Source organism: Talpa europaea (genome assembly GCF_964194135.1).
Source record: "Talpa europaea genome assembly, chromosome: 10".
NCBI lineage: Eukaryota > Metazoa > Chordata > Mammalia > Eulipotyphla > Talpidae > Talpa > Talpa europaea.
The window spans coordinates 105,670,334-105,686,342 of NC_140077.1; the positions used below are offsets into that span (position 1 = coordinate 105,670,334).

Genomic DNA, 16,009 nt, shown 5'->3' on the forward strand with positions numbered 1-16,009 from the left:
GGGTTTCTCAATCTCAACACTGTTGACATTTTGGGCAAGATAATTCTTTGACGTAGTGTACATTGTAGGATGTTTAGCATCTACTGGTTTCTAACCAGCAGATGCCAGTAGCTCTTTCATCATCCATTGTGATAACCAAAAATGTCACCAGACATTGCTAAATATCCCCTGGCAGGGGGTGGGGGATGAAGGAACACAGAATTGCCCCTCATTTAGAAGCACCCCCCCTGTAGCACAATAAATCTAATTATTTGTGAAACACTAAAATCCAGCTTCTGAAATATGTTGGATGATAGAGAGTTAAGGATGAGGCTGTACTGGTCTTAGTGTATTTGCAGATGTTGCTGTAGCTGACTGCTCATTTTTCCCCTCCCCATCTTGTTAGAAGCCTTTGCCAGCCATGATTCATGGAATGATTTTTTTGAGCTGAGTAATTTGTGGCTTTTCAGTCTCCTAACTTTCTTCCCTTAGCTAGATTTGTTTTGGTTTTAGCAAGTGCTTAAAACTGTAAAGATCTTTGAAAACAAAATAATACATGTAATAAAATATTTTTCAACTAGATGATTTTAACAAACCACAAAACCTTTGTTTGGTTGTCCTTCTTTGGTTGTCCTTCTTATGGTTGTCCTACCTCCTTGTCAGACAGATCCTCTCAACTCTTGGGAAGAGACCTAGTGGGGAAGACACAGGAACCTTTGAGCAGTGCATTGTGGCATCTAATGGGATGGCAGCTGGTATTTAAGAACTTCTTTTCCAGGGCGTCTAAAGAGCATTGTGACATGTAGCTATCTTCTTTCTTTCACAGATCGCAACGAACGAAATAAACCAGAGCATCGTTCTTCAAGGTATGAATTTATAATAGTTAACAATTCTGTATAAAACTTCTCATTTGAAAAAAAAAAAATTTGGAGGCAGTGAGATTATCCCTGTTATTGTTACTGTGTGTTTGAATCTTTGGTGGCATTCAAAGAAACTTCAAGAGGAAATACATTCATTGTCTGAGCAAAAATTCTCCATAAAATTGCCTAATTGGAAGACTTATTTTGAGAATTCCTAGAAGTGACAGGTAAATCTTTGCCAAAAATTATTTTATCCCTATTTTTTTCTTCCACTTTCTTTAATCAGTGATTTTATAAATGTGTGTTGCTTTTTTTCTAACTATAAAAGTAAACATAAATTTGCTGTAGAAGTTTTGCAAATATTTTTAAAAATACAAAATTTTAGAAAACAAAAGTTAGTCTTCTATCTGCTACGGTTGACTGGCTACTGCCAACTGTGTGTGTATATACAACATCTATACAGATATACCAGTACATAGTATTCCAATTGGATTCCCTTAAGTTCATTAGTTTCAAATGGCCAGAAAGGTTATATCACTTCAGCCTGTCACCCACACTGTCTGAGTGTGTTTCACTAGATCCGTGTCAAATTTACAGATTGTCTAACTTCTAATTCTAAGCAAAAAAAGGATATTTGACATTTTTAACCTAGATCTGTGAAGGATTGTAATTTTTCTGATATTCTTATTCCACAATGTATTATTTTCTTCTCTGCATTTTGTGTTGTGGGAACTGATACATTATGATAACAATGCATTCACTAGATTGACTGACCTAGTAAGCCAAGTCATGATGCTTTTCCAAGGTGTCTAAACCCTAGAATGCATTGATCTCAAATGAGTAAAAATACAAGTGTGACAACTCTACTAGTTAGAATAGCAATGTGATTTGCAGGAATCATCAGCCAAAATAAGTTAGTAAGACCTAATCTGGGAGAAAAATGTAGTTGAGTATTTGGAATGGAAGACTGATTTTTTTTTTTCTCATTATGATTCACATACATTAAAATTCACTCTTTAGTATATGAGTTTTGACGAACACATAAAACTACCACCACAGTCACAGAAATGTTTATAAGATTGAATTTTTAAACTAAAAAGAATAGAAAAAAATGTACAAGAGGATTTTGATAGCTTGCTTAGCTGCGAGTTAACAAAGTTGGAAGGGTAAAATATATTTAAGGTGATAAAATCATGGTCTATTAAGATCCTTGACATACATGAAGGTTTGACTGAATTAAGTAGTGTAAGTTTTAATTAATGATAAGTTTTAATTGAGAGGATTATAAATCCTTCCATTTAAATATGAAAGATCGATGAAACTTAAAAAGATAAAGGTAGATTCTGCTTAACCATATGCTTGAAAATGTCTTAAGGTTTCAATTCATCATAAATTGACAGGAGTCAAAATCTTACATCATTTCCTCTATTCCCTCTAAAACTATCAGTATTGGTTTAATTACATAGAAAGAACTATAATGTTTAGTATAACAAAAGTAATGACTATAGAACACACATTTGGCATCCAATTCTAGATCTACAAGGTTTTGAAAATTCAAGCATCAACTGGACATCTTAAAAAAAAAAACAAAACAGGGCCTCCACGGTGGTGCAGCGGTTGAGCGCTGGGTTGCGAAGCTGCCCTCGGCCTCTGCGGTGCCGGTTCGATCCCCGGCTGCTCCCCGGCCACCGGAGGAGGGTCCCACATGGCGCGCAGACCTCTCCTGCCGGCCCGCTGCTCCCCTCAGCAGTGTACTTTGGTCCTTCTGCCTGCTCTGCTCCCCGCTCTGGCTCTGGTGAATTCTCTCACCCTTCCACACTTCTGACTGTAACCAGTGCATGTATAAACAAATAAATAAATAAAACATGAAAAAAAAAAAACCATAATGGAGCCCCATACTCCACTCTGAAGGTTCTAATTCAGTACAGATGGAGTGAATGAGTCCTGAAAATCTGATACGAAGTCTCCAGTAATTCAGATGTATAGCCAGGTTGGGAACCACTGGACTGGAAGGTGACAGCTGAATTGGGACAGGGAAAATGGAAGAGAAGAACAAAACTAAATCACAGGAAGATCTATGCAAGGAATTGGGCGAATCTAGCTATATGGGGGAAGTGTATGGGGCTGAGATCAATGACTTCAACACCTGAAGGGCTGGCATGTAGAATAGCCTAGCAAAATTTTTTCTCATAAATGCTATTCCCCAGAGATACTTAAAAGAATGTCTGGTTCCCAGTCTGGGGGAGGGGAAAGTATGCATGAGCCTGGAATGCTGATATAACAGAAAGATAGGAAATACTCAACTAATGGAGTAATGTCAGAAAGACCTAGGAGACAACCTCAAGAGACTGCACACTGGCCAAATCTGTGACAGTTTGCGTATCAAAAAAATTTAAATTGATAATACTAACACATTAAATATTTTAAAATTAATGTAAAAGAAAATTATAGAATCAGAAAATCATCATCTTATAATTCTCAGTGTTAATTGTTGATTCAAACAAGGCTTATCAGTGACTCCTAAAGCTTGAGTAAAAGTTGTTGGGAGAACAGATACTTACACCGCCTTATCATGTTTTTAAATTTTTTCATTACCAAGGGGACAATAAACCTACAATGAAGAAATCTGGTGATCACATTTTTAATCAAGTGATCAACTTATATGTATCCCTATTGAGACAGTCCTATAATATGTGTGCCTCCAAATATTGCGTTAGCTCTACACATAGATATTACCTGTAACAGTGATGGCAAAAAAGATAATGTCATGAAAAATATGAAAAGACTAGAAAAATATTCTAGGTTTTAAAAAACAGAAGTTTTAAAATTTGGAATTAAAAAAATCAAAGATTAAGAAAATATTTTGTGGGGGCCTCCCTGGTGGCGCAGCGGTTGAGCGCTGGGTTGCGAAGCTGCCCGCAGCCTCTGCAGCACCGGTTCGATCCCCGGCTGCTCCCGGCCACCGGAGAAGGGTCCCACATGGCGTACAGACCTCTCCTGCTGCCCGCTGCTCCCCTCAGTAGTGTACTTCGGTCCTTCTGCCTGCTCTGCTCCCCGCTCTGGCTCTGGTGAGTTCTCTCGCCCTCCCGCGCTTCTGATTGTGCCCAGTGCTTGTATAAATAAATAAATAAATCTTTAAAAAAACAAAACAAAAAAAAAAAACAAAAGAAAAACACTGAGCATTTAAAAAAAAAGAAAAAGAAAATACTTTGTGGATAATTAAAAAATTTTAAACATGAATTTTATTGGCATTACTTTCTTTGGGATTTTAATAGTAATGTTATTGTGGCAGTCTCCTCTTAGGAGATACATGCCAAAGTATTAGGGATAAGGTAGTCTTATGTTTGCAATATACCATTAAATAATTCACAAGAAATAAAAGAGCAAGAGCTAAAACAGCATATGTAGTAAAATATTAATAATTGGTGAGCAGGTTAAAAGTATATGGATGGGCCTCCCTGGTGGCGCAGTGGTTGAGCACTGGATTGCAAAGCTGCCCGCAGCCTCTGCAGCGCCAGTTTGATCCCCCACCACTGGGTGAGGGTCCCACATGGCGTGCAGACCTCTCCTGCCGCTCGCTGCTCCCCTCAGCAGTGTATTTCATCAGTCTGCCTGCTTTGCTCTCCACTCTGACTCTGGTGAATTCTCTCACCCTCCCGCATTTCTGACTGTACCCAGTGCTTGTATAAATAAATAAATAAATCTTTAAAAAAAAAAGTATATGGATGTTACTTGTACAGTTCCTTCAGCTTTTCCATAGATCTGAAAATTTCAGAATAAAATGTAGCAGTGGAGGAATTGTTCTGTGTGTTCCAAAGAGTTCCAGAGGGCCAAATGCTCATCTGTTGGTGGAAATTGAGGGCACAGAGGTGGGGGGTAAGTTTCTGTAGAGTGTGAGGAAGGATTTCCTGGTGTAACTGGTCACAGATGGAATGGGCTGCTCTTTGTGGGAACACTTATCAAGGAAAAACTAGACAAGGTGGTGCTAGGAATCAAGTAGAAAAGATTTACATATGCCTAAGTCAGCAGTCTTGATGATTCCAGCCCCTTGCTTATTCAATAGCCAATAAATGTTTGTTGGGAAGGCCCTTTTCTGGACTTAGGCTAGAGTATAAAACTAAAGATCTTTATCTTCATGGAGTATCTAGTGCTATAACTTTGGACTTGCACTCCCAACCTCTGAACCTGTTTAACACTGAAGTAAGATCCAAGTCCTTACAGTTCTACATCAGGCAGAGCTTGTGTTCTCAAGGGTGTTCAGGAAATATTTTATCCTTTAATCTCTAACTTATACTGTCAAATTCTCAAGGACAGTGCTATTGGTCTTGGTAACCCTAGCACTTAATGTACTATCTGGTCCACAATGAGCATTAAATAGATAAATATTTGTTGAATAAGTGACAGATGTAGTTCAGAGAGAGAAAGGGAAATGCCATTGTTTTTCCCTTGCAAATTGGGGCAAACTCGACTTTCACAAACTCACCCATGACTGTTATTGACTATGTTTGTCACAGCAAGCGCAAGGAGTCAGCCGTCGGAGAAAGGAGAAATGGATTTCAGCCCAGGGCGTCTGCCTAGATTGGCATGACCTGGTCTTGCCCTGCCATCCTCAGTTGAGCAGGGCTACCCCACTTGGCCACCATTGCATCACAGAGGTTAACACCTGCTGCATGACAAAGCAGGAAGAAAAAAATATATAAACACAAAGTCACTTAATTTTCATGTTTGTTGGTTCTTCTCAGGCCACTCAGCAGCAGTTTGTTGGTTCTTCTCAGGCCACTCAGCCCAGGAATGATGGGCTCAGAGCCCATCAGAGAAATGCCTTTCTTTTGCTTGGGCTTTCGTAAGGTCAACATTCCTATAGCTTCCATGGAGAGATGTGAATAAATCTGGGCTGTGTGCCTGTTCTTTCATTTCAGGGTTAAAAGAAGGAAAGCAGAGCTTTTGTCAAGGTAAACTTTTATCAGATATGGGCCAACACTAAGAACCAACTAAGAGACCCCACTGAAGCATTTTTAAGAGGCTTTCTTGGGTACTCTCTGATTAGTATGTTTTGACATGGCACTTAAAAAATTTACTTATTGCTGATTAACCATGTGAAAGTCAGAATGATATGAAGATAGACCACTTCGGAAATTGATGTCCCAAGAAACATTTTTCTATAGGCTCTTAATCATCATGCAAGAAGTTATGTAAAAGTATGTAAAATGTGAATCTAGAGTCTCATTCACCAAAATGCTTTATAAACTCTTAAGTAAGAGATTTGCTATACAGGATTTAAAAATTTGTTTGAATTTATAACTTCCTTTCCGAGACACAAATATTAATAACAACTAGAAAAATGTACAATGGAATGGCAGTTTGGGAAACTAATTGAGAGAAGTAGGAGCTAAAGATAATAAGCTGGTGCCCGTGGCAGTCAGCGCCATGAATGGAAAATTAGGAACTCTTCTTACCAGCCCACCAGCTTTGAATAATGGATCCCAATGACTCATGGGAGTAAAAACCCTAGCCACTTCAGCTTAAATATTTTGTCTGCTATGAGGATTTATTTATAGCAGAAAAAAAGAAAAAGAACAGTGAAACATTGAGTCCTAAATCCATTTTTCAAGAATTATCATTTAGGGCCTCTCAGGAGGCGCAGCGGGTTGAGCACAGCGCTGTGAGGCCGTCCCCAGCCTCTGCAGCATGGGTTCGATTCCCGGACGGCTAGGGAGATTCCCACATGGTATGGCAGACCTCTCCTGACTCGCCCGACGCTCCCCTCAGCAGTATATTTCCGTCGTCTGCCTGTTCTGCTCCCCGCTCTGTCTCTGGTGAATCCTCTCACCCTCCTGCGCCTCTGGCCTATACCCCAGCTCTTGTATAAAAATAAATAAATCTTTTAAAAAAATTATCATTTAAATGTTGGTCTGCCTAAAGCCTTACCCACCTGTTATAGTCCCCTTTGATACCTATTCATAACATTCAGTACAATTTTAATAAAAATCAGAAGAGATTTATTTATTTATTTGTTTATTTTAAAGATTTATTTATTTATTTATACATGCACTGGGTACAGTCAGAAGCACGGGAGGGTGAGAGAATTCACCAGAGCCAGAGCGGGGAGCAGAGTAGACAGAAGGACCGAAGTACAATGCTGAGGGGAGCAGCGGGCGGCAGGAGGGTTCTGCGCGCCATGCAGGACCCTCCTCCAGTGGTCGGGGAGCAACCGGGGATCTAACTGGCGCTGTAGAGGCTATGGGCAGCTTCGCAACCCAGCACTCAACCGCTGTGCCACCAGGGAGACCCAGAGGAGATTTTTTTTTTTTAACTTCAGAAAGTGATTCTAAAATTTTAAAGGAAGAGCCAGAATAACCAGGGCAGTTTTGAAGATCAAGATGGAGAGGTAGACTCACAGCAACAATTTAGACAGTGTTTTGTCAGTAAACAGAAACTGGTCAATAAACAGAATAGAGTCCACAAAATATATGAATGAAAACATACAGTGTGGTTGTCTACCCATATTTTAAAAATCCAGATGGCATGCTTTATTTTAGCATGTGAAGTAGAATACGAAGTCTTTTATAAAAGTTAAAAATTTTCTTTAAAACACACAAGAATATCTTTATGACATTAAGGTAGGGAATGAGTTCTTAAACAAGACTGAACAGTACAAACCACAAGGAAAAGGACTTACATTGGCTGTGTGAGAATTGAGAATTTATGTACGTGGAGACATCAAATCCGTGAGACGACATGAGGTGACTGTGCACAGGTGACAAGGTTATGTCCAGTGTGAATAAAAAATTACACCTCAGAAAGAGAAAGAGCAGACAACTCAGTAAAAAATGATCAAGGAATTCACAAAAGGTGAGGCCTAAGTAGCCAAGTGATATTTGAAAAGATTCGCTACTCTTAAGGAAATGTGTACTAACACAAGGAGATATTTCATTTCCATTGAGTTGGCACAGAAACCTCAAAGACTGATGAAAACAAGCATGTATGTATGAGAGTAAGTAGGTATATCATCTGTAGATCAGATGGCAAAGCTGAAAATGCTTATAACCTGCAACCCAGCAGGTATGTATACCTTAGAGAAACTTTTTCACTGGTGCCAAAGGAACCATGCACAAGAATATTGAGGGTAGTATAGTTTGGATTAAGGAAACTAGAGCTACATGACAACACAGATAAATCTGAGAAACAATTTTGAATGCTAAAACACAAGCTGTAGCAGGATAGGTACAATATACCATTTATATAAAGCAGAGGTGAGCAAATGGACCAAATCTCCTACCACCTGTTTTTGTAAAGTTTTATAGGAACTCAGCCATGCCTATTTGTTTGCTTTCACATTGCAGAGTTGACTAATTACAACAGAGAACATATGGCTTTCAAAACTGAAAAATATTCACTCTGATCCCTTATAAAAAGTTTGCCAATCTAGATACAAAATTTTTGTAGATTAATGTTAATCACAGGTAAAATACAAGCAGTATTTATTTTTACAAATACAACAGTATTTTTATGACCACATATGTATTTAATGAAAGTATAAAAAGATACATGGAGGTAATAATTGTGAATTTTGGATATTGGCTATTAAAGGAATGGGTTAGGGAAGGTTTTATAAGGAGGTACAAGAGTATTTTTTTTTAAGATGTATTTATTTATTTATACATATAAGTACAGTCAGAAGTGCGGGAGGGTGAGAGAATTCACCAGAGCCAGAGCGGGGAGCAGAGCAGGCAGAAGGACCGAAGTACACTGCTGAGGGGAGCAGCAGGCGGCAGGAGAGGTCTGCGCGCCATGTGGGACCCTCCTCCCCGCTGGCCGGAGAGTAGCCGGGGATCGAACCGGCGCTGCAGTCTGTGGGCAGCTTCGCAACCCAGTGCTCAACTGCTGCGCCATCGGGGAGGCCCAAGAGTATTTCTTAAACTAATGAGTTTTGCAATATTATCTGTACATTCTTTTTATCTATATTTTTTTAAGCGCATAAATTTTCATGATTTAAAAAAAGCCCTTTAAGGGGCCTCCCTGGTGGCGCAGGCTGTTGAGCGCCGCACTGTGAAGCTGTCTGCAGCCTCTGCAGTGCCAGTTCGATCCCCGCCAGCCTCGGAAGCAACCCACATGGCTAGCAGACCTCTCCTGTCATGCCCACTGCTCCCCTCAGCAGTGTATTTCAATAGATCTGCCTGTTCTGTTCCCCACTCTGTCTCTGGTGAATCCTCTCACCCTCCCGCACATCTGGCCTGTACTCCGGTTCTTGTATAAAAAATAAATCTTTAAAAAAAAAAAAAAAAGGCCTTCCAGAAGACCTTGAAACTTATAGTCCCAATAATAATTTTTTAAAGGACATGAGCATAAAATTGAGTGTGAGAGACGAATGTGAAAAGGAGTGAAGAAATCAAGAATGTTCAGAAAAAAACATGAGCTAGTTTAACTCACCTCTAATCATAGTCCTGCCCCTGTGGTTCATCTTACTAGAAGCATTATTTGTTTACTGCTCTGTGAGTTTTTAATTTTTTCGTCTCGTAGGAGACAACAAATAATACTTGAAAACAGTTTCTAATAGTTCAGAAATATGTGGCGTCTGCCTTTATTCCACAGGCAACTGTTGAGTCTGGTGAATCAGTGTTTATCCTAGTCTGCTTTCTCTGTATATATAGTATGTGTTCAAAAACTATTTAAAGTAAATGGGGATGCATGTGTGTGTGTGGTGTGTGTGTGTGTGTTTGTGTGTACACACAAATACCTGCCACCTTGCCTTTTACTTGTATTTTAGGAGATGTGACCATGTCAGTGTCCAGAGGAGGGAAAGTTTCCCCCCTACCACTGTGGGTTCTCCCCAGACTGGTTGAGCATTCAGATTAACATCAGGTGGATTTGTTAGGCGAAAAGAACACATTTAATTAACATGCAAATGTGAACCCTATGGGGCAAAATGAGGGTATATGTCCTGAGCTCAGGAGTGGGATATAGGACTGGGGCTTCAAGGAGGAGGGGACTCACATGACAGGGAGAAGGTGAATCGTGATGAAGACAGAGCTCTGCAGTTACTTTTGCCCTACTATATAGATTGTTTTCTCTGATAGAAATGTTATTTCCCAATTTGGGTAATAACCCTAATTTTCATTCTTCTTCTGAGTAGCTAAGGGAGTGGTAAAAATTTCTCATGAGGCCGCAGGGCCTTGTTTGACCTCAGTTCAAAATAATCCCTGTGCCAAAGTGACACATCTTGGGAAGGCCTATTCTGGAGCATCTTGGGGAGACCGATCTTTCTTCAGTCTCTGTTTTATTATTTTTTAAACTGCAACATAGAATTTTCTCATGTAGATAAAGCATTTGAGTTGTTTCTGAATCATAACAGACATGATACTGCAATAAATCATTCTTCATATCTTCATATCTACAGGTTATAAGAAAACCTCTCTTCTTTCTTCCAAGTTTCCCTCAAATTTCTATTGAACTATTCTCATTCAGTTATTTTAAACTTTAAAATTATCTGTGGCCTACATTTCTCTTTCCTCGTAAATCTCAGATCGCTTCATAGCGAGTTGATGCTACCCCAGGTTCAGTAGGGCCAGTTTTAACTCACTTCCCCATAAGGTGGCCTGAAGTGTCACTCCGGACAGGGAGGGACTCAAGGTCAACATGCAGAATATTTGTAGCAGTAGTTGCGTACACTCAAGAGTTAGTAGTTCATGATGTTGAAATTCACAGCAATCCCTTTATCTTTAAGAACTTGAAACAGTCTTGGTTTGCTGCATGGGTACACTGTTTATCTTACAAAGATGTGGAAGATTTTGACACTTTACCATCATCACATTGTGGTTTAAATGGATTAGCTTAAAGTAAAAAATTTAACTTGTTTTTTTCTTTTCTCCCTTCTAAATATGTCTGTTAAAATGCTATGCTTTGCTGGGCTTAGTTTACTCACTGAAATTCTGTAGCATTTTTCCTGCCCTTATGTTTTGATTCCTATATCTCCATAAGCTATATCTTGTGTGTAATTACTTTATGGCAGAATGTTTTCCAAGCTATAAGAGAAACATTTCTTTCACTGTAGCATCTGTAATGCTATAAATGAGGTGAAAAATTAAAGTGTATACCGGTTTTGTGAGGAAAAAAAAAATTCTTTTGCAATGGCAGATGTGAAAGGATTATTAACATTTCATGTTCTTCTGCATAGAATATATAGATATATTGTGTCATTTTATTGTGGTTTTAAGAAATGTGACTTTAGCATTTCCCTCTAGTGTGATGGGGATGAGAATGAAGCATTTGTGCGCTCTATCAGTTGGGCAATTGAAAAGTTTTATCAGCTGGCCTGCCACTGTCATAGTACTAGTGTGGGGGCCTCTTTGGAATTGCAGCTAGTCCTCTATTTTTTTCCAAGATGGTCCACCCATTCCATTCGACCTCCCATTCCTCAGCAGTCCAGGGAACACGTGGAACAGTGGTCCTTTTGTTTGTTCTTCCTAATTCTTCACTTGGGTTATACTTTATATTAGTTCTTGACTTTTATATGGTATAATTTAGAAGCAGTTACTTACACAGTTGTATAAAATCTATATTAAGTCATCTTTCATTGAGTGAATTTTGTCTGTGTCTTTATGGACCTAATCTGTTCTTTGGTTGTGGTTTTACCCCAACTAATAAATATCCTTATAACTGGATGGTGATTTTTTTTTTAAGTGCTGCAGTATATATCACACTCTTCAAATGTATTGATTCAGACTATAAACCACAAAAGTCTATCAACTAAACAAAGTCTCTCGCCAAACAATCATTCATTAGCCCGTTCACATCCCTTCTCATTCACAGTCTTGTCCTTCAAGATTGAATCAAAATTGAGTCTTGTCCTTATACATCAAGCCCTTCTCGAAACCGGAAATCAGGCCTGGTTCACAAAATGCAATTTCAGTGTTGGGTGTATGAGAGGGCCTCCTCTAGATTCTACATCGGAGCACTGCCCTGAGACAGGTTTAGTCACTTCTGATCTCGGTCCAGCAGTGGAGCAGATCGCCACAGCCTGCCTCCTCCCCAGTACAGCACTTGTAAAGACAGCAAAAATAAGAAAGGAATGTGTGGAACTCTCTCCCCTTTTCCACTTGAGGATTGAAAATCAGTACCCATTGGTAATTAAAAATAAAATAGAAGGAAAGTATCATTTGTCTGACTGCTTCAGAGTAGCATTGTATCTAAAATACAAACATCCCCTCAATTGTAAACCTGTTTCCTAGCGATAATACTGTCCCTGACAGGCAGTGCAGGCAGCCTGGGATGCTATCAGGGATGACAAACAGGACTTAAAGTTTATCACCATCTATTACTCAATAGTTTCTCTTTGGTTATAGATTCTAAAGAAAGGCTCTAGGTAGAAAGAATCCTTTGAAGTTGAACTGCACTCCTCAGAATTTTTCCATATGTGCGTTACTGTCTTTAGCACTGTTGCTCAGTTTTTTGTTTCAGTTTCTAAGTGAACTGTTGATTTGTTCTTCATAAACACCCTAACCTCTGGGTGATGCCTGCTGTTTTTCCATGTCTATCCGGATAGGCACATTGCCACAAAAGCCTGTTCTGTGTGGGCACTGGTAAAGTCTGGAATTGTCAGGAACTGCTGAGTGGTCCCACGGGATTCTCATGTGGGAACCAGACATTATCTTTCACTACCAAAGGAATGGTACAGATTTTGTCCTCTCCTTTCACTAGTGCTGATTTTCCCACATAGCCATGAACTTCTTTTCCAAAGTTGATTGCTTTCCCTTGAGCGTAATAAGCCATAACCTCCTCCTAGCGAGAATACGGAAAGATGGCTTTGTCCCCTCACTTAAGATAGGAAAGGATAGGTCACTCAGAAGTAAAATAACTAATGGAAAAAGCAAAATAGTCATTGTTAGGATACTTCCTGGTGGTCTTGGATTTCAAATCTTGTAGCAGTTGCCCTGGAAAGAAGCCCTGTAGTTGATCCTCCTGTGGATTCTTTAGACTTGTATTTCAGTGTTCACTTCACCTCCATAGTTATGAACAGCAGGGTGGTGATGCAGTACTACTAAACCTTACCACACACCTGCTTCTCTGAGAAATGCCTCCTAGCTAAAGTATAGACTCCTGTGACCTGGTTTCCCCACAGACCTATCCCATTTGAGCACAAGCTTGTGGACTTCTGACATACATTAATAATCCAGTCCTTTCACATAAAAGTTTAAAGACAGAGCTGAGAGCCATGTTTTCTGGAACTTGAAAATTATTTAGATCTGGGCTTGGTGGAACATATATGCTGATGCATACTGGCCAGGTATGCTGGGGAACCAGCTATAGCAGGAGATTTGAAGAGAGAAGTAGAGATGATGTGGTCTCAGAGGGAAAGAGGAAGCATGAGAGCACCCTGTTTCCCAGTGTTGATGTGAGTTCAGCTGGACTTCCTGTGTGTGGGAATTCCTGAGATGACGTGTATGTGCATAATTAAACTCCCTTATTTTTAATTTGAGATTAAAGGGGTTTCTGTTACTTTCCGTTTCACTAGATAATATAATAGAGGAAATAATAACAATGTTGTAACTAAAAGCAAAAATTATATAGTTAATGTATTTGGGCCTCCCCGGTGGCGCAGCGGTTGAGCACTGGGTTGTGAAGCTGCCCGCAGCCTCTGCGGCGCCAGTTCCATCCCCGGCTGCTCCGCGGCCACTGGAGGAGGGTCCCACATGGCGCGCGGACCTCTCCTGCTGCCCGCTGCTCCCCTCAGCAGTGTACTTCGGTCCTTCTGCCTGCTCTGCTCCCCGCTCTGGCTCTGGTGAACTCTCTCACCCTCCCGCGCTTCTGATTGTACCCAGTGCATGTATAAACAAAACAAACAAACAAACAAACAAATAAATAAATAAAGCATGCCTCTATAAAATAAATAAATAAATAAATATAGTTAATGTATTTACACTGACTTTAGGGCTATCTCTGACTGTAGCCTTGGCTCTAGGATTTATTTGTACTATGGGTAGGGTTCCATGAATAAACTGAAAAAAAGAGAGTAGTGCTTTAAACTATTTATGTCCAAGCCCTGTCCCTGCCATATAATATATTGTGTGATGAGGGAAACGTATTGCTTGTTTTATGAACACTGGCAGCAGATCTGTGCCTTAGTGAGTAAAAGAAGCCTTTATTGTTTTGTCTTCTTCTACCAACAAAAGGGAAAAATAAACTCTATAATATGGGATATCCTAAAACATCACAATACAGTAAGATTCATGAATTTCCAAATACTCATTTGCATGTACTCCTTGACATGTTATATATTATGAATAAATCCCAGAAGTGATGAAAAGTCTTAAATCATTTTCTAATACTCTTCAACACACCTTCCCCCTTCCTCCACCATCACTTCTGATTTAAATCTTCCAGCCATGGGATGTTCAGTGTGAGTAGACAAGTTCTCAGGATTCCTTCATAATTGTGTACAATTCTCACTTATATAAGTGATTTTCTTCTCAATATTTGGCTTTTGTGAGGCAGTGAAGCAACAATAGCTAAGAATTCCAGTTCTGGAGACACATCATCCATGTCTAAATCTGGCTTCATCATTCACAAGCAGAGGCCTTGGATGTTTAAATTATATAAACTCTTTCCTTATCTGTAAAATTGGAATAATATTAGTATCTCCTTCTAAAGCCAGACGTGTGGATTAAGTTAAAAGATGAAAGGTATTAGAAGAATATGCAAGTAAGTAGGCCATTACCATTGGAATGAATTAGTTATCAAATTCCTTCACTCTGGTTAGAAAAAGTAATAGGTTCTTATTAAGTAGAATATTTCCCAGTGTTCACATGTATTTTACAAAACCACACCCACACCCATATTGTACGTGTTATTTTTTTTTTTTTAAGATTTATTTATTTATATAAGCACTGGGTACAGTCAGAAGCGCAGGAGGGTGAGAGAATTCACCAGAGCCAGAGCAGGGAGCAGAACAGGCAGACTGACGAATCACACTGCTGAGGGGAGCAGCGGGCACAACAGGAGAGGTCTGTGCACCATGTGGGACCCTCGCAGGATGGCCAGGGATCAAACTGGCACTGCAGAGGCTGCGGGCAGCTTTGCAACCCAGCGCTCAACCGCTGTGCCACCGGGGAGGCCCTGTATGTGTTATTTTTTTAAGTAAATTTTTATTAACATTAGTTTGTAGAATTATGTAAATTTCAATTATACCGCATTATAATTGGACGTCTACATATACTGGGTTGTGATCACCATACCAAGTCTAGTTTCCTTCCGTCACTGTACAGTTGACCATTCCACCCACTTCACCCAACCCACAACCCCCTTCCCCTCTGGTAACCATCACTCTATTCTCTGTATCTGAGATTTGATTTTTGTTTCTTTATAGTTCACACATAGGTAGAGTTTAAATTGAGCTCTTGTAGTTTTTTAGATTTTATATTTAAAATTTTCAGAGTAGTGGGTGAAATAGAGATCATCCAATCCAATAATGTTATAGTATAGATGTGGAAACTGACATTGAGTATGTGATTGTGTTCACAAAGTAAATAGTAGAAGGGCTAAAATTGAACCTTGGCTCTAAGAACTCACACAGTTCAGTTCCTGTGCCTGACAACTACCAGAAGGATCTTTGGGCCTGAGCCCTATATGCTCTGTCTCCAGGAATTGACTTATAGCTTTAATGCAAGCAGATGCTGTGTGAACAGGGTGGAAAGCTCTGCCCTCTTCTCTTTGATCTTCTACTCACAGAAAGAAGAGGGTTGATATGCAGTATATAAAGTACTACCCTTTATTATTTTACAGAGTGATTGTTAAAATATAGCCATCAAATTTCCCATAGATTTTTTTTTTCTACTAAAGCCTAAGGCAAAAAAGCACAACTTGCATTTATGGTTGGAATATTCATGACCTAAAAAATTACAACTCTATGAAACATTGATGAATGCAAATTTGATATCAAACAAATACTGAGCTTCCTATACAATGATATATTTGAAAGTAGGATTCACTTATATACAGAAAATAATGTATGTGTATGATAAGCACTTTGCTAGGCATTGAGGTAGTTTATACTAAATCTAGGGAATGGGAACCCTAAAAAAATTAACTTACAGATATTTTGCCCCACTGTTTACTTTAAACTCTGTTAAGGTTAGCAATATTCCTGTTTCCTAAATTTTTCTTTCTTTTACTAG

The 16,009-nt window shown here is 39.3% G+C and overlaps 1 protein-coding gene across 1 annotated transcript in view; it reads left to right on the forward strand.

Annotated features, from left to right (window-relative positions):
• SH3D19 (SH3 domain containing 19) overlaps nucleotides 1-16,009 on the forward strand; it is a gene marked incomplete at both ends in the record, with an annotated part of 131,013 nt that overhangs the window by 56,067 nt on the left and 58,937 nt on the right. The window contains 1 exon segment of the mRNA XM_084245593.1: nucleotides 806-845. Within this exon segment, the coding sequence (XP_084101719.1) occupies nucleotides 806-845 (40 nt within the window).